Raw genomic sequence first — 19,072 nt, 5'->3', positions numbered from 1 at the left:
AGTCCACAGCCTGGGGGTTGAAGACCCTTGATCTACAGTAGGCAGTGCTTAGGGCTATCAGCAGAGGAATGTTAGCTAGGACTGAGTGCGACAGGAATGTAAAGGACTGAGGTGGCTGGAGATGGCTTTGAAGGAGGTGAAATCTGAGTCGGGGCAGGACTTAGGGGAGTGGGAAAGAGAATGGCCAGTGAGGAGAAAACCCCAACAGAAGAAAAAGGGTGTAGACACAGTGTGAAGGGGGACCCAGCTGTATGGGAGGCAGGATCAGACTCCCCGACCAGGGGACAGAGGCACCCAGGGGTGGTCCTGCCTGTGAAACCAGCAACTGAGATGGAAGGTCAAGTTTTTGCACGTGCAGGGGTCCGGCCTTGAGACCCAGTCTCACCTTTTGTGGGGACGCCAATCCAGTTGAGGTAGCGAGTCAGCTTCTTGGAGATGTAGGTCTTGCCCCGGGCGGGGAGGCCCACCATGACGATGACGGTGGGGGAGTTGGTCAGCTTTGGCCCACAGGCTGGAAAAACAAGCAAGAAGGGTGTGTCATCAACCAAGTGACCGGAGAAGAGGAGCAGAGGCCACACCCAACAATAACACTGAAGAATTTCACCAAAAATGTTTTTGAGACAGGGTCTCACTCTGTTGCCCAGGTGGGAGTGCGGTGGCCACCATGATTACTGCAGCCTCAAACCTCTGGACTTAAACAATCCTCCGGCCTTAGCCTCCCCAATAGCTGGGACTGCAAGTGTGTACACCACCATCCCTGGCTAATTTTTTATCTTTGTAGAGATGGGGTCTCGCTGTGTTGCCCAGGCTGGTCTCGAAGTCCTGGTCTCAAACAATCCTCCCAGAGTGCTGGGATTACAGGCATAGCTACCACACCCAGCATTCATCGAAATTTTCATTTCATCTCCCCATCCTGAAGCCCCTGGCGTTGTACCACAGTGGGACCAGGCAACCCTAGTGGCCACAGCCCCCCAGCCACACCCTGTCCCTCAGTCCTGCCTTTAGGTTCTACTTGGCAAAGACAGTCCCAACCCCAAATTCCTGAGCTGATACCCAGGGCGCTAAACCTAGCAGGGAACCAGTGACTGACACCACAGTGGAAGTGGAAATGCTCCTGCGGGTGGGAGGAAAGGATTCCTCTCCCGAGGGAGAGTGGGGCTAAGAGTCAAGAGGGTGGATTCCAACACAACATGGGGACAGAGGGGCAGGGGCTGGGGCCCAGGGGTCAAGAGACAGAGAGGCCCACCATCAATATCCAAACCTCCACACAGAGGTATGGGCAGCGTTTCTAAAAAAAATCTTTAAAAAGGCAATTTTTAAAAGTAGGAGTTTACAGCCAGGCGTGGTGGTTCATGCCTGTAATCCCAGCCCTTTGGGAGGCCGAGGCAAGAGGATCACTTGAGACCATGAGTTTGAGACCAGCCTGGGCAACATAGCAAGACCCTGCCTCTACAAACAAATAAATTAAAAAATAATTAGAAGAAAAGAGTTTATCAAATGAAAGTAGGTCAGGGAGGCAGAATGCTAAAATTACCCCAGTGGACAGGTAAATCCTCCACCCCTGAGCCTCTCACGCCCTGTCTGACCCCCTCTTCTGGTGCCAGGCTCGGATGAATGCTGGGGCCCTGCCGAGGGAAGGGCCGGTCACGAAGCCTCAGCCAGGGGCCGGCTCCACCACTGTCTCCAGGAAACCTGGAGATGCTCTTGCCTGCCAGCTCCCTCCTGGCTTCCGCTGCTACACGACGGTCTTGGCATCTCAGTAAGACAAAACAGCAGGAAGGGGGGTTTTGCTGGGTTTTTCAGAAAGCAGCCAGAAGCCCCCTGTTCTGGGAGCCGAGGGCCCAGTATCTCCCCGGCTGTCGCCTGGCCCTGGGAGTCTCAGGCAACTCCCGCATCCTGCCAACATGCAAGCTCCAGGGCCAGATGATACCCGCCAGCTCCCGCCTGGGCGGCACTGCCCAGCACTCACTGCCACGTGGTTAGCCTGGCTGTCCTCATCATTCCCAGAGACAGCCCACATGGCCTGCAGGAAAACCTCTGAAAGCTGCACACAGAACCAGGCAGATGTCAGACTGGACAGAGGCCCTGATGTCCGAGCTGAGCAGGCTTAGGCTGCAGGAGCCACCACCCCTCAGACGGGCCGCAGCTCAGGAAAGAAGCCCCTCTGTAAGCCGGACCCCCCAGCAGGGCTCCAAACTGAAGTCAATGTCCAGGATCTGCCGCTAGGCCTGGAGGCGGAGGCAGGGAGGCAGGCATGGCATGCCGGGCCTTTGTCCCCTCCATGCTATTTGGAGACCATTAGTGGCCTTCTCAGCAGGCAGAGTAAGGAGACAGACAGGCTATCAGCAGATGAGGAGACGCTAAAAGCCCTGGGCTGCCATGCTCTTGATGTCCAGTGACCTAGAACAAACAGTTCCTCGAAAACAGATGCTTTTCACTGCCCAGGGTGAGCCGGGCATCCTGAGCACATGAGTGGAACAAACAAGCACAAAGCACCAAGCACCCAGGGGCTTTCTTGTGTCCCCAGGGGCACACGGAGAGATGGTGGCCTCCCCGAAAGCCAGTGAGGCACACCCCACTGTGCCCAGGGTCATTCTGGCAGCTGTAGCTGCCATATCAGGAAAGTAGCAGCAACTCCTTGGAAACAATACCCATCCACTGACCCTTCCCCCAGGCCAAGGGTCCCTCCTGGTCTTACCAGGTGTCCCTACCGCACCGCTGCTCCTAAGAGCACCCAGATATGCAGAGACAGACGCACACACATACTCTCAGCTGTGCACATACGCAGAATATTTCTGTTGGAACCACGCCAAGGAAGCAGAGGCTGACTGATTTATCCAACAGGGGATTATGTCTACCCACCAATCATAGGAACAAATCTCCTCTGGCAGTAGACATTTAGGGAGGGAAAATAACAATAACAACAATAAAGACAGCAGAGTAAATACACAGGGCAAAAGGTCAGACTGGATTTCAAACCCAAATAAACTGCCAGTCCCTTCTTGGCAAAGCAGAGCCATTCTCCCTATGCACTGGTCTGTCGCATAGTAAGATTCAAAGAGAGGGGCGCTATAACTGGGGGTATAGCTCAGGGGTAGAGCATTTGACTGCAGAACAAGAGAGGGGCGCACCGGGCACAGTGGCTCACGCCTGTAATCCCAGCCCTTTGGGAGGCCAAGGCGGGCGGATCACGAGGTCAGGAGATGAAGACCATCCTGGCTAACATGGCGAAACCCCGTCTATTAAAAACACAAAAAATTAGCCGGCCGTGTTGGCGGGCGCCTGTAGTCCCAGCTACTCGGGAGGCTGAGGCAGGAGAATGGCGTGAACCCGGGAGGCGGAGCTTGCAGTGAGCCAAGATAGCGCCACTGCACTCCAGCCTGGGTGACAGAGTAAGACTCTGTCTCAAAAAAAAAAAAAAAAAAAACCCAAAACAAAAAAAACAAAGAGAGGGGCGCCTGAGGTGTTTGCACCTGTCCCTCCCTTCAGACACCCACCACTGTCTGGGACAGATGGGGTAATCACAAATCCTTACTAAATCTTTTTGTCTTATTCTCCAACCTCAGCCCCTTTTAAAAACTCACAGCACATCTCATGTTTCTAATTCTGTGACCCTCAGTTTCTTCTTCTCTTCTCAATGGGCCTTTTTACCACCAAAAAAGAGACACCCCCCACCCGCCTCATCACCCCCCCTGGCAAGGCACAGTGATTAGAAAAGATAAGTATTAGGCCGGGCACGGTGGCTCACGCCTGTAATCCCAGCACTTTGGGAGGCCGAGGCGGGCGGATCACGAGGTCAGGAGATCGAGACCACAGTGAAACCCCATCTCTACTAAAAATACAAAACATTAGCCAGGCGTGATGGCAGGCGCCTGTAGTACCAGCTACTCGGGAGGCTAAGCCAGGAGAATGGCGTGAACCCGGGAGGCGGAGCTTGCAGTGAGCCAAGGTCACGCCACTGCACTCCAGTCTGGGTGACAGAGTGAGACACCGTCTCAAAAAAAAAAAAAGGTAAGTATTGGCTGGGCATGGTCTCCCAGTACTTTGGGCGGCAGAGGAGGGCAGACCACCTGAGGTCAGGAGTTCGAAACCAGCCTGGTCAACATGGCAAAACCCCATCTATATTAAAAATACAAAAATTAGCCAGGCGTGGTAGCAGGCACCTGTAATCCCATCTGCTGAGGTAGGAGAATCGCTTGAACCTGGGAGGCAGAGGTTGCAGTGAGCCGAGATTGTACCAATGCACTCCAGCCTGGGCAACAGAGCAAAACTCTGTCTCAAAAAAAAAAAAAAAAAAAAATGATTGAGTTTAGCACAAGATTTTCCAAAGAGTATTTGTGTCTCATTTCATTTTATGTAAATGTTCAATATTTTAACTTCTTTTTCACACACCCAAAGTTTTTGAAAGTTGTGAAACTTAAATGTGTTTAGATGTCGACTTTACAGGTCAACTGAAACATGCCTGGGGGAACACAGATGTCACCGGATTACAGGGGAAGGAACAACTGTGTAAAGATCCTGGGTAACAGACTAAACACCCGAATTGAATCTGGGGGACTCGAGCTCAAAGTGTTGTCATGGTTACAACTATGGCCACGTGGGTAAGTCCTCCCAGAAAGTCACCAAGTCCCAGGCACGGAACTTCAATTCTGCAAGGTTGCTACGTTCATGACACGCTCGCTCACGGGGCACATGCACTAGGTACATGCACTGGGTACCCGTGAGACAGAGGCTACTTGGGGGATACAGGGTCAGTGTGGCTGAGTAGTACCTTTGGGCTAAGCCCTGGCTGTCTACAAGCCCGCAGTACCATTAGTGTACAATGGAGACTGCCTACTGGGGCCTGTTCCCTGCAGGCAAACGTACACAGGAAGCCAAAAGAAAACTGAAGGCTAGCTGGTGAACACTCAGCCGTGGGATACAGTGACACAAGGAGCCAGTTATGGAAAGCAGCAGCCAGATGGATGGTGAATCCCCCACCTGGACAGTGAGAGGCTGGCACCCCTAGGTTCCTACTCCTGCTCTCCTGGCTAGATTAAGTTACTAACCTCTCCGATGGTGTGCAATGCACAGACAGACAGACAGGCAGCAGCCCGCACAGCCTGTATCCCCCACTGACTCAAACCCTAACACAGAATGCATCCCCAGAAAATAAACTGTAGGGGCTACCCAGGGATAAGGCAGGGATTTCTCTAGGACATCACCCACCCAGCTTCCTTAAGCTAGAACACCAGCAGCTGGCGTAACTCGCTACTGAGATGAAAGTCTTTCTATCCGTATTTGAGTGCCACATCAACCTTTCTTCAGACTCAATTTCCTGTGTTGTCTAAATCCTGAGCAAAGACAAGCTGGCAGTTTGTCTCATTCCACTGTTTTTAAGAGGCAAAAAAAAAAAAAAAAAAAAAAAAAGGCCAGGTACACTGGCTTACACCTGTAATCCCAGCACTTTGGGAGGCCAAGGGGGCATTGCTTGAGGCCAGGAATTCGAGACCAGCTTGGGCAACATAGAGAGACCCCGTTTGTACAAAAATATTTTTAAAAATCAGCTGGGCGCAGTAGCACATGCCCCTAGTCCCAGCTACTCAGGAGGCTGAGGCAGGATTGCTTGAGCCCAGGAGTTCAAGGCTTCAATGAGACATGATTGCACCATTGCACTCCAGCCTGGGTGACAGTGAGACCCTGTCTCAAAAAAGAAAGTTTGGTGCTTTAAAAGTCTGTCTTTTACCTGTTGCTTACAATCCTGCACTGGCCTGACCAGTACTAATACCCCCTCCTTTGCTCCACTGATCATGGCAACTTCTGATGTAATACCAAGTCCCAAGCACCATCTTAGGACTCAGCCTGGTACCCAGGATCCCTCAGAACACAGAGGCTCTTGAATTTTAGTGATGATGAACAGAAAGGAAAGCTAGACCTTGCCAGTCAAAAAGGTACTTCTTGACCATTATGCTGACTCACAAATTCAGTAAGTCAGCAGGAGTTACAGGATGCATGCAAAGGAAGCTACAGGTTTTGTAAGAAGCATTTACCACCATGCTGATGTAGCAACAGGGCATCCCGTTAAGGTGCCTCCAAGGCAAGAATATAATGCAGCTTACTGATATAGTAATTTTTGTTTTGTTGTTTTACTGTTCTTTGTCTATAAAAAGCAGCGTCCTAGACACCCTCCTCAGCAGTAAATCTCAGGGAGGCTGGGAATGGTGGCACATGCCTGTAACCTCAGCACTTTGGGAGGCCAAGGTGGGAGGATCACTTGAGGCCAGGAGTTCGAGACCAGCCTGAGCAACATAGCAAGACCCCATCTCTATGAAAAAATTTTTTTAAGCTCCAGCTCCCTCTCCCTCTCCCTCTCCCCACGGTCTCCCTCTCCCTCTCCCTCTCCCCACGGTCTCCCTCTCCCTCTCCCCACGGTCTCCCTCTCCCTCTCTTTCCACGGTCTCCCTCTGATGCCGAGCCAAAGCTGGACTGTACTGCTGCCATCTCGGCTCACTGCAACCTCCCTGCCTGATTCTCCTGCCTCAGCCTGCCGAGTGCCTGCGATTGCAGGCGCACGCCGCCACGCCTGACTGGTTTTCGTATTTTTTTGGTGGAGACGGGGTTTAGCTGTGTTGGCCGGGCTGGTCTCCAGCTCCTAACCGCGAGTGATCCGCCAGCCTCGGCCTCCCGAGGTGCCGGGATTGCAGACGGAGTCTCGTTCACTCAGTGCTCAATGGTGCCCAGGCTGGGGTGCAGTGGCGTGATCTCGGCTCGCTACAACCTCCACCTCCCAGCCGCCTGCCTTGGCCTCCCAAAGTGCCGAGATTGCAGCCTCTGCCCGGCCGCCACCCCATCTGGGAAGTGAGGAGCCTCTCTGCCTGGCCGCCCATCGTCTGGGATGTGAGGAGCCCCTCTGCCTGGCTGCCCAGTCTGGAAAGTGAGGAGCGCCTCTTCCTGGCCGCCATCCCATCTAGGCAGTGAGGAGCGTCTCTGCCCGGCCGCCCATCGTCTGAGATGTGGGGAGCGTCTCTGCCCCGCCGCCCCGTCTGGGATGTGAGGAGCGTCTCCGCCCGGCAGCCACCCCGTCCGGGAGGGAGGTGGGGGGTCAGCCCCCCGCCCGGCCAGCCGCCCCGTCCGGGAGGGAGGTGGGGGGGTCAGCCCCCCACCCAGCCAGCCGCCCCATCCGGGAGGTGAGGGGCGCCTCTGCCCGGCCGCCCCTACTGGTAAGTGAGGAGCCCCTCTGCCCGGCCACCACCCCGTCTGGGAGGCGTACCCAACAGCTCATTGAGAACGGCCATGATGACAATGGCGGTTTTGTGGAATAGAAAAGGGGGAAATGTGGGGAAAAGATTGAGAAATCAGATGGTTGCTGTGTCTGTGTAGAAAGAGGTAGACATGGGAGACTTTTCATTTTGTTCTGTACTAAGAAAAATTCTTCTGCCTTGGGATCCTGTTGATCTATGACCTTACCCCCAACCCTGCGCTCTCTGAAACATGTGCTGTGTCCACTCAGGGTTAAATGGATTAAGGGCAGTGCAAGATGTGCTTTGTTAAACAGATGCTTGAAGGCAGCATGCTCGTTAAGAGTCATCACCACTCCCTAATCTCAAGTACCCAGGGACACAAACACTGCGGAAGGCCGCAGGGTCCTCTGCCTAGGAAAACCAGAGACCTCTGTTCACTTGTTTATCTGCTGACCTTCCCTCCACTATTGTCCTGTGACCCTGCCAAATCCCCCTCTGCGAGAAACACCCAAGAATGATCAATTAAAAAAAAAAAAAGAAAAAATTTTTTTAAATTAGCCGGGTGTGGTGGTGCACACTTATAGTCCCGGCTACTGGACAGGCTGAGGCGGGAGCATCACTTGAGCCCAAGAGTTGGCGGTTACAGTGAGCTATGGTCGCACCACTGCCCTCCAGCCTAGGTGACAGTGTGAGACTCCACCTCAAAAATGAATAAATAAAAAATAAATAAATAAATAATAAACCTCAGGGAACTCTGCTGCAGACCTCCAATGAGAAGGCCGCTTATAAAGGTGGCAACAAGTTTAGGAGAAAGAAAACCCACCCAGCTGGGCGTGGTGGCTCATGCCTATAATCCCAGCACTTTGGGAGGCTGAGGTGGGCGGATCACTTGAGGTCAGGAGTTCAAGACCAGCCTGGCCAACATGGTGAAACCCCGTCTTTACTAAAAATATGAAAATTAGCTGGGCATGGCGGCGTGCGCCTGTAATCCCAGCTTCTCGGGAGACTGAGGCACGAGAATCGCTTGAAACCCGGAGGCAGAAGTTGCAGTGAGCCGAGATCGCACCACTGCACTCCAGCCTCGGTGACAGAGTGAAACGCCATGTCAAAAAAAAAGAAAAAAACTAGAAGAAAGAAAAACCCAATGTCCCAAATGCCATTAGAGAATGGAGGGAGGGTGTCAGGAAAGATACCAAATAGAAATACCTTCTTCCCTCCATTCCAGTAAGAGTTAAATGTGACTATATAAACTGAGAAAGACACCACCACTTGAAATAAGGATGTGCGATACCCGGGCTGCAGATCTTTTTACAAGAAGGAATGTGTCTGAGACTATACCTCAAAGCCACACAGGAGGATACCAGCAGTAGGCGGGACAAAAGAATTAATCCATTGGCTTTAGCCAAATTCCCACCCTCCAGCTCTGAATGATTCTGACAGGGATTCTTAGGCAAATCTCTCACTGCGTGCGAGACGTGCAGGTTGATGGGGTCTAATGGATCAGGATCCAAGCCTGGACGGAGGACGCCCTGGTGCACGCTGGAGTTCTCAAGATCACAACTGAGCTCATGCCAACAGATCTCAGAGCCCTGGAAGTCACGGGACACTCCTCCCAGACCCGTGGGCATTCGTATACAATCACATGTATTTACATATGTGGGACCAGCCTCCAATGCAGTTTACAAAGTGCTATAGAGATAATACTTGCTTTATGCAAAAGTTGTTTCTGCATTTGGCCTTGGCCAAACCTCCCTGGGGATTTAAGAGCTGCATTCCACTCCACTTACAGGTTTTACACAAAGACAAGAGAACCATGGGCCACCCCAGTTCAAGCGCATCTGACAGGGCTGGGCAACACACCCACATCCCCCAGTCCTGGGCTACCTCACAAAGAGGGGGAACAAGACCTCTCCTGAGGGCTACCCCAGAACCCTGAAGTCCAGCAGGGTGGATCTGCTGACGTCCCCACCCAGGGCACACCATGGGGGTGGGTGTGGGGAGAGGGGCAGGTCTGGACGAGGCGGGTGATTCAGACCGGGCAGGGCTCCAGAAGAGCTGTCAAGTCCCGCGGGGGCCGTCCTAAGAAACGTAGTAGCCGGGCAACCCTGCCTGCCAGCCGCCTGCGCTCAGGTGCCTTCGGATGACCCGAAGCCACCTCGAGAGTCTGCACCTGGATCCCACGGTCACTACTCAGGCTACGAACCTGACCTGGGCAAAACCGCACCAGGCGGTTCCCTGTCCAGCCCATGGGAGCCGGGGCTCATTACCTGGAGAGGCAGCGTCGCCTCTCTGCGCTGCCCACCCGCCCTTTTCCGCGGCGGCGCTCCGCAGCTGAGGTGGAGCTCGAGGTAACCCTCTCCCAAGCGATCGCTGGTGGCGGGGGCGGCGACCGGCGGGGCGGGGCGGGGCAGGGTACTGCCAGCCAATTCCGAGCACCGGGGAGTGCGTGCGCCCGGGGCGCGTGGAGCAGCGCCAACCGTGCACTCACCAACCCACCGACCCTCCCCAAAGCCGGGGACACAGGCGTGGCTCCAGGTGGCTCTCCTGGCGCCCCCAGCACGGGCGCCCCCATGGCACTGGAGATGCACGGAAGAGAGAGAAGGAGAGAGAAACAGATAAAAGCAGAAAGAAACAGAGTGGGAGAGAAAGGAGGTAGAAACAGAGAGAGAAAAACAGAGACATACATATCGAAAGAGAAACAGGACAGAGAAATAGGTTATTAAGTGAAGCGAGGGGATAGGAATGCATAGCAAGGCGGGAGAGGAGATGGAAACATGCAGAGAGAGGAGATCCGGACGGTGGAAAGGGGCGGAGGCGCGAGCGGCCGGGTCCCTGGGCTGCGCTCCGGCCACGGCCGCCCGAGACGGGTGTCGAGGACAGGGATCGCGGAGGATGTGGATCCCCTCCCTGGCCTGCCCAGGCGCGCGCGTCCCTCCGTCTCGGCGTACGCAGCCCGGCCCGGCGCACTCGCCGTTTCCGGGCTGGCGGGGCAGCCACGGGGACAAGGGCCACAGCGCCCCCGCCGCCCGGCCAAGGACGCGCAGCCCGCGCCTCCGCCCCGCCCCGCCGGCGCGACCCGCACGGGCGCGCCCCCCGCAGAGGGGCGTCGGCACAAAGCCGCCCCACACAATGGCCCGGCCCCGCGCAGCGCGCCCTGCAACCCGGCTCCGCGCAGCTGCACTCACATCTGGGCAACGAGGGCCTGTGGTCCACGGGCACCCAGATCTTCTGCACTCGGCTCTGCGTCAGTTCCAACGGCATCTTCGCGGCTGCGCCCGACGGTCCGCCTCCCGGGGCCGAGATCCCGACGCTGGCAGGAGAGCGGCCGCCGACCCCCGGAACAAAGGAGGAGAGGGGGGCGTGCGCCGGCGCGCGGCCGGGCGTTTCCTGCGCTGCCAGGGGAAACGTGATTTGGGCTAAGTTCCGGACCCTCGCCTGTGCGGGGCTCGACGTGTGCTGCGAGGGTAGCGAGGCTGGGGATACCCGGCACGGCCGGCTTGTCCGCTCGGAAAGCTCTGGGATGCTCGGGCGCAGTGACAGCCGCCCTCTCGGCACCAGGCCCTGCCGCTCGCCTCCTCTCCGGCTTGGCTGGGATGCCCCGCGCAACGCCGGCTTTTAAAGAGTCCGGGCTGGCCGCAGACGCGTACGTCAGCCTCGGGGCGGGCCGCATTCCTTGGGTCCCAGCCCCCTTCCACGTGGGGAGGAGGGTGGGCGAGCCAGGAGGTAGCCTGCGAGCTCCCCCTGCGGGCCGGCGACGGCGGTGCACCAGCTCCTGCCGCCCTGCCCCGGGCCTGGAGCGCGCCCAGCCCTGCTGAAGGGTCCTGGCTGCTGTTATCCCCTCGTCCCGTTGTCCCCTCGAGACGTCTGGCACAGCTTCCCCGACTAATTCCGGCCCCTCACCTCAACTGTGCTGGCCGGGAGGAGAGCAGCGACGCAGTCCTGCCCAGTGTAGACCGTGGACCCCGCAGCCGAATCCCTTGGCAAGCTGCTTAAAGTGCATCCTACCAATGCAGCTCCTTTAGGGCCATGGAGCCCCAATACTCCGCATTCCTAACACGCGCTGTGGGGCAGGCGCAGTCCAGGTAAGGACATGGGCCAGGCTGCTCCCTGATAATACCCGTGAGCCCATCCCCCGCCACGACCGGGGCGACCCGCGGGGAGGAGGCTTCCCTGATCCTCCCACCTCACCTTGTCCACTTTCCTGAATCCCTTAGAAACCTGGACTTGAACTGAGCCTTGCTCCCCTCCCCTAGCCCAAAGACTGGGAAGCTTGAGAGGCCTGCGGTGCTGGGTACGAGGAGGGGGCGGGAAAGCCCCGGGGAGCTGGACTGAAGTGGACTGGGGCTGGGGGCAGCTGGCATCTGGTTTTCACACTCACCATGTACACCATTCAATAAACCTTTATCGCCCCGAGTAGAAGAATGAATAAAACTAGACCCATTTCGATCTGCAATTCATTACCTAAGTCGAGGGAAAACTATTGGGGGCGGCCCCTTATTAGGCAGACCCCTAAAATTCACTCCGTTATCCTGCACACCCTGCAGCTCTGCCTCCCCACTTTTTGGTGCATGCGTGCCCCGTCTCCTTTCCCGGCCCTCGCAGTTTGCACCAGCTCGCGACTTGTGACAGTCGTGCAGTCAGGTCAGAGGCGTGCGGGGAAGATCTGGGTTGCTTTTGGTGGGGAACCGCCGCCCGCGCCGGGACGGATGTAATTTTTGCAAACGAAGCCTCAGTACAGGAGCGCTGCGCCGCCTTGCAGAGAGGTGCACTCTTAGCGCTGAGGCTGGGCTGTGATTGGAGGGAAGGCGGCGCTCGCTGAAACCTACACCGCGGCGGAAAAGTCTGCGCAGAGGCTGCCACACGTCGCTCACGTCCCGCATGCTCCACAGGGAGGGCGCCCGCGCCCAGGCGGCGACCGGGGCTGCTCCCGCCCCGCGCGCCCGCCCCACCCGGGCCTCCACTCCTCCCGACCCGCCGCCTGCCGAGGGGCCCCGGAACGCGCAACATCGGCCACCTGGCCTGTGCCCCGCCACCCTCCCCCACGCCTCGACCCCCACTCCGGCACCCCGCCCCCGGCGCCGCCCTCTCAGAGCCCCTGTTCCCGCGACAGCTTTGCTGACGGTCTGGTTTCCGCGCTCTGGCGGCTGTTCAGAAACCCGATGCGTTGCATTTGGACTTGTTTTCTGCAGTGGGAGCACATGCCAGAGGCGACACCCTAAACGCCCAGGGGAGAGTCCCACTCCACTCCTGAAATAAGAGTGGGCTGACCCGAAGAGGGAAACAGCAGGCAGCGAGCGCCCGCGCCACCGGGACGAGTTCCCGCCCTGGGGTTCGCGGGGGTCGGGGAGGGCTGTAGGCTGCGCACGGGGAGAGCGGCTGCACCCCTGCAAAGAGCGCCCGCGGTTCCTGCGGAATGACGGTGCACCTGCGCGCCCGCTGCTTGCCCACCGATTTTGCACACGTACAGGCCAGGCAAGCGGACCAGGGGGCCTTCTTCCACACTCCCTACAAGCTTGCAAACACTGCTGGTTTCAGCTCACAGGGAGAGCAGAGAGACGGCGTCTGCCCCAGCAGCGGCACATCATTCATCTCTTGACCTAGATAACGCATCTGACAGCGGTCAGCTCTTAGGGCACAGGGAGTTGATGTCCCGGAGGTCCAGCTGAACTTTCGCAGACCGGGCACTTTTCCTGTCTGTCAATAACGCGTTGCGAGTCTAGAGGGAAGACTATGTTCTTCCCCCATTCGCCTCCTGCACTTGCTCTGCAGCAGGCAAAAGGAAGTTAACTCAATCCCCCCCTCCCCCCGCTCCTTACATCTAAGTGCAAACCGGGAGTGCGTGGGAGCAAGGACGAATACACACCTGTTTTTGTTTTTGTTTTTTTAATGGCCAGCTAGAACTCCTGGCAGCCTTTACAGCCCCAGGTAAGTTAGGGTAGAGCCCTCATGAGAGATGAAACTGCTTCACTACAAAATCACTTATAAACAACACAACTGCAACTGTATTCTGGTAATTTACTGGTTCCGAGTTTACTAGTTTGGACATCCTCCTAACTCATTCCCTAGCTCTGCTAATGCCCCATCTTCACCCCAAATGTCCAACTAGGGCTTGGCCAACTTCCCTCCTACTAACCTGGGTATCACAAAGGCGGCCCTTCAGAAAACGCTCCCAATAACGTAAATGTTCCTCTAATACGATGATTCTTTTACAGCTACAATAACACCAAGGCTAGCGCAGATTGATGATTTCTCCTAGGTCATGGTCCTAGAAACTATGAAAGATAGAAGGAAACTTCAAGACTACCTAGTCAACCCCACTTGCTTTATGGGAAGAAGTAAAGGGAGTTGAGATTAGAGTAGTCAAGGAACCAGGTCAGAGATCAAAGAAGAAAGCCAATTAGGAGCAGAGTTTGCTGGGGTTTTTGTTGGTTTGTTTTTGTTTTTCCCTTCTGCTTGACACGGACGCAGATAGATAGCTCCCTAGCTCCCTAGGAGACTCATTATAGGGCCACCCTAACCCCAGGGTGCTGAATGGAATCCTAATTTAGCAGCCGATCAGGCTGTGATTCAGACTCACCTAGAACAATTGAGCTGTTTGGGAAGGAAAGGTCAGAGAAGGACCTTCCGTGAGTAGAATGAGACATTAGCAGGGCAATTATTGAAAATGATCCTGGCCAGTGCAGTGGCTCGCACCTGTAATCCCAGCACTTTGGGTGGCTCAGGCGGACGGATTGCTTGAGCTCAGGAGTTAAGAGACCAGCCTGGGCAACATGAAACCCCATCTCTGCAAAAAAAAAAAAAAAAAAAATTTAAAATAGCTGGGCATGGTGGCTCGCACCTGTGGTCCCAGTTATTTTGGAGACTGAGGTGGGAGGATCACCTGAGCCCAGGAGGCAGAGGTTGCAGTGAGCTGTGATTGCACCATTGCACTCCAGCCTGGGTGACAGAGTGAGACCCTGTCGCAAAAAAAGAAAAAAAAAAAAAAAAAGCAAGTGCCTGGTGAGGTGCTCACATAGCTGAATTCACTGAGCTCGGTCCAGCCTTGAGAGGACAGTGGAGTGGTTTTTCTCCAGGATCACCTTTGTTCTCACACTTCTGTGCCAGCCAGTGTCATCTAACTCCTACCAGTGCTTCCAAATGCTGCTGTAACAACAAACGCGAGCAACCGCATTTCCGTGATCCTGTGCCAGCCATAGCCAGGTTAAAACGTTCAAACCAAGCTAGGACCTACCCGCTGCCCCACAGAGAGTGAGAGAGGTGACAAGCATGGTAGGCTGGGAGCAATCAGAAGTTGCTCATTAGACACCAAGTGTCACTATTTGCTCTTGAGAAAAATCCCATGTATGAGGGAGAGAAGTGAGACACCAAACAAAACACTGAAACAAACCCTTCCATCATCACCAGCCAAAGACACGGGGAGGGGGCTCTTATTTCAATAAATTATTTGTAACTCACACATGATTGAGAACAGAGACTGAGACTATCCACACAATGTCATGTTGGGGGTTCAAAAGACCAGTTCATAACATGCACATAGATGTTTATACCAGCTTTATTGGTCATTGTTAAAATATGGAAACAACCAAGATGTCCTTTGGTAGGTAAATGGATAAACTATGGAATATCCAAACAATGGAATATGATTCCGTTCTAAAGAGAAATGAGCTATCAAGTCATGAAAAGACATGGAGAGGCCAGGTGCGGTGGCTCACGCCTGTAATCCCAGCACTTTGGGAGGCCAAGGCGGGCAGACCACTTGAGGTCAGGAGTTCGAGACCAGCCTGGCCAACATGGCAAAACCTCGTCTTTACTAAAAATACAAAAATTAGCTGGGCGTGGTGGTACACACCTATAATCCCAGCTACTCGGGAGGCTGAGGCACAAGAATCACTTGAACCCAGGAGGTGGAGGTTGCAGTGAGCCAAGACTGTGCCACTGCACTCCAGCCTCAGTGACAGAGTGAGACTCTGTCTCAAAAAAAATTATTATTTTTCTACAAATATCATATATTTTTCTCCAATCTAGTGGACTTAGCGTCTCATTAAGTGGGTGTGAGGAGAATACACAGCAGCCATAGCCTGGCTCTGGGTGAAGTGACTCAAATTGCTCAACTGAAGTCCCGGCAAACCCTCCAGTAAGTTTCCATTTCTCTCTGCCCCGACCCTGTCACTCCATCTCCTGTGGGCATTTCCTTTTCTTTTCTTTTTCTTTTTTTTTTTGAGACGGAGTCTCGTGCTATCACCCTGGTTGGAGTGCAGTGGTACCATCTCGGCTTACTGCCACCTCCGCCTCTCAGGTTCAAGCGATTCTCCTGCCTCAGCCTCCTGAGTAACTGGTATTATAGGCTTGTGCCACCATGCTTGGCTAATTTTTTTGTATTTTTAGTAGAGATGGCATTTCACCATGTTGGCCAGTCTGGTCTTGAACTCCTGACCTCAGATGATTTATCTAAGTAAATTGTTCCAGAAAATAGAAAAGAATAAAAGCAACTCTAGTCATTTCTGAGGCTAGCATAACCTTGATTGGTAAAACAAAAAGTAAAAGAAAAGGAAATTTTAAGTTCATTTTATTTATGACAGACAGAGATATAAGATTCCTATGTAAAATATTAGATCGTGAGAGCCAACCATATACAGTTGACCTTGAACAACACATTTGAATCACACAGGTACACCTACTTTCTCCTGCCTCTGCCACCCCTGAGACAGCAAGACCAACCCCCTCTTCCTCCTTCCCAGTCTACTCAACATGAAGACGACAGAGAGGAAGACCTTTATGAGGATTCACTTCCACTTAAGGAATAATGAATATGTTTTATCTTCCCTAAAAAAAAAAATAAAAGATGGGGAGGATGGCTTGAGCCTTTTGTGTATTTCTCAAAAGTTTTAAGATGTCCTAATTTATTGGTCAAGCAAAAGAAGAAGAAAAGAAATACAGTCATGTGTTGGCTAATGATGGGGATATGTTCTGAGAAATGCATCACTAAGCAATTCTGTCATTGTGCAAACATCACAGAGTGAACTTACACAAACCTAGATGGCAGAGCCTACTACACATCTAGGCTACATGGTATAGCCTGTTGCTCCTAGGGTACAAACCTGTACAGCATGTGACTCTACGGAATACTGTAGGCAACTGTAACACAATGGTAGGTATTTGTATATCTAAACATAGAAAATGTACTGTAAGGCCAGGTGCTGTGGCTCACACCTGTAATCCCAGAACTTTGGGAAGCCGAGGTGGGTGGATCATCTGAGTTCAGGAGTTCGAGACCAGCCTGACCAACATGGTAAAACTACTAAAAGTACAAAAATTAGCTGGGCATGGTGGTGGGGACCTATAATCCTAGCTACTTGGGAGGCTGAGGCAGGACAATCGCTTGAACCTGGGAGGCAGAGGCTGCAGTGAGCCGAGATCACACCATTGCACTCCAGCCTGGGGGACAGAGCAAGACTCCGTCTCAAAAATAATAATAAGTACAGTAAAAATGCAGTATAAAAGATTAAAACAAGCCAGGTACAGTGGCTCAGGCCTGTAATCCCAGCACTTTGGGAGCCTGAGGTGGGGAGGATTGCTTAAGGACAGGGATTTGAGACCAGCCTGGGCAACATAGCAAGACTCCATCTGTGATGGTGAATACTGAGTGTCAAGATGATTGGATTGAAAAATCCTGGGTGTGTCTGTGAGGGTGTTGCCAAAGGAAATTAACATTTGAGTCAGTGGACTGGGAGAGGCAGACCCACCCTCCGTCTGGGTGGGCACCATCTAATCAGCTGCCAGCAGGGCCCGAACAAAAGCAGGCAGAAGACCGTGGAAAGACTAGACTGGCTTAGTCTCTGCGCCTACATCTTTCTCCTGTGCTGAGTGCTTCCTGCCCTCAAACATCAGACTCCAAATTCTTCAGCTTTGGGACTCTTGGACCTTTGACCACAGACTGAAGGCTGCACTATTAACTTCCCACTTTTGAGGTTTTGGGACCTGGACTGGCTTCCTTGCTCCTCAGCTTGCAGACGGCCTATTGTGGACCTCACCTTGTGATCGTGGGAGTCAATGCTCCTTAATAAACTCCCCTTATATATACATCTATCCTATTAGTTCTGTCCCTCTACAGAACCCTGACTAATCCACCATCTCTACAAAAAATAATACAAAAAATTAGCCAGGTGTGGTGGCAGGCGCCTGTGGTCCCAGCTACTTGGGAGGCTGAGGTGGAAGAATCGCTTGAACCGGGAGGTGGAGGCTGCAGTGAGTTGTGATTGCACCAGTGCACTCCAGCCTAGGAGACAGAGCGAGATTCCATCTCAAAAAAGAAAAAAAAAAAAAAAGGCAAGCTCACGAGGCAGCACCCTGCTGCCCGTGCTGTCTCATGTGCCTTGGCTCTCAATATCTCTCCCGCCCTCTCCCCCGAATAGTGTTTGTCCTTATGAAAGCAAAAGAGGAAGGAGAGCCAGAAAGCTTGATTCTGGAAAATTCCTCTCAAAGTCTTGAAAACAAGGAGAGGGGTAGAGTAGAAAAAGAGCAGGATGTTGGAACCTGCAACCTTGCCACATTAAGTAGTGACGGGCCTCACCTCCCCAAAGGAGATCACCATCTGCCATGAGAATAAGTGAATGGAAAATGGACTGAGAAACTCACGTATCACACCACCTTGGCTCTGCCAGAGCAGCCAGGACAGTAGCCCGAATTCTCCCTTCTCTGCCTCGCCACACACAATGGCCCCTAACTCCCACCTACCTTCTCCCCCAAGAGAATTCTGCGGGGAGCCCCCCGAATACTCTCTGCTGGCGGTTGTGATCCTCCTGGAAGTGAACCACGTTTATCTGCATTCTCTTACCAGTTTGCTTGGTGACTCAGTCTCCCTGGGTACACTGCCAAAACCGACTTCTAGAGGAAAGTCTGAGTCCTGGGCCGCAGTGACCCCATGCAGACATGGCCAGCCACCTAGGAGGCATGTCAGGGTTGCAGGGGCCCTTGAACACTTGGATCTTGCTTGTTTTCATGCTAAGCCATGGAACTATGACCTAGAACATGAGTAGCTTTGTTTCTTGCCAGACAATTTCTCAGTATTGTGCAGACCCAGACACAACAAGATGAAGAAAACTCTAGACGTCTGTGAGGCCCAGATAAACCCGATGGAACGGCCCAGATAAACCCGATGGAACAGCCCTGGGCAAAGCCCCATTCAGGGTAGGGGAAACATGGCCACTACTAATGCCTAAACCACCCCGCCCCATGTCTCCTCTCTAAGGGTCTTCTATGACCCTGACACCATCTTCTTCCAAATCGTGGATGAAAAAGGAACAGGAGGCGAGCGCAGTGGTTCACGCCTGTAATCCCAGCACTTTGGGAGGCTGAGGCAGGCAGATCACTACAGCTCAGGAGTTCGAGACCAGACTGACCAATGTGGTGAAACCCCATCTCTATAAAAATACAAAAATTAGCCAGGTATGGTAAGAGGTGCCTGTAATCCCAGCTACTCGGGAGGCCAAGGCAGGAGAATAGCTCGAACCTGGGAGGCGGAGGTTGCAGTGAGCCGAGATTGCACCACTGCATTCCAGCCTGGGTGATAGAGCAAGACTCAGTCTCAAAAAAAAAAAAAAAAGAAAGAAAAAAGAAAAGAAACAGGAGCAAAAGCCCATCCTTGCCATGAGAAGAGTGTTGGTGTTCTATGCCCTTCACAGAGTGAAGCTCTAAGTGCAGCACCAGGCAAACTGTGCAAAGGGACAAATCAGGTGGTCACTCCAAGGCCCTTGAAAGCTCTTGGGCCAGCTTCCCACTGAATCCACAAACCCCTGTTGAAGAGTCCTGGGATCCTCAGCTTAGACCTCTGGCTCTTTGGCTCCAAGCTGTTT

At 53.6% G+C, this 19,072-nt stretch overlaps 1 protein-coding gene and 1 long non-coding RNA gene across 25 annotated transcripts in view; one reads left to right on the top strand and one right to left on the bottom strand.

Annotated features, from left to right (window-relative positions):
• The window catches only part of PFKFB3 (6-phosphofructo-2-kinase/fructose-2,6-biphosphatase 3), a 184,573-nt gene that overhangs the window by 115,769 nt on the left and 49,732 nt on the right, over positions 1-19,072 (bottom strand). For 14 of the 23 annotated variants that reach the window (XR_010146569.1, XR_010146568.1, XR_010146571.1 and 11 more), the window contains one exon: positions 386-511. Coding sequence is in view for 18 of the 23 variants with exons in the window: in XM_009457903.5 (XP_009456178.2) it covers positions 386-511 (126 nt within the window). In the remaining 5 variants the exon portion in view is untranslated. Of the gene's footprint in view, positions 1-385; positions 512-9,487; positions 10,157-10,405; positions 10,911-19,072 lie in introns of those variants that run through there. The other 9 variants (XR_008537661.2, XM_009457899.5, XM_009457900.5 and 6 more) reach the window with 4 other exon arrangements.
• Positions 10,986-16,102, top strand: LOC134807027 (uncharacterized). Of its 2 annotated transcripts, none has more exons than XR_010146574.1 (2): positions 10,986-11,302; positions 15,889-16,102. It is a non-coding gene; the product is annotated as an uncharacterized LOC134807027 (long non-coding RNA). The 2 variants fall into 2 exon arrangements; XR_010146573.1 differs by lacking the exon at positions 10,986-11,302 and adding an exon at positions 14,939-15,354.

The sequence above is a fragment of the Pan troglodytes genome, chromosome 8 (assembly GCF_028858775.2).
Source record: "Pan troglodytes isolate AG18354 chromosome 8, NHGRI_mPanTro3-v2.0_pri, whole genome shotgun sequence".
Lineage (NCBI taxonomy): Eukaryota > Metazoa > Chordata > Mammalia > Primates > Hominidae > Pan > Pan troglodytes.
The sequence above is the reverse complement of the archived record's forward strand: the minus strand, read 5'-3'. Positions and strand labels throughout refer to the sequence as shown.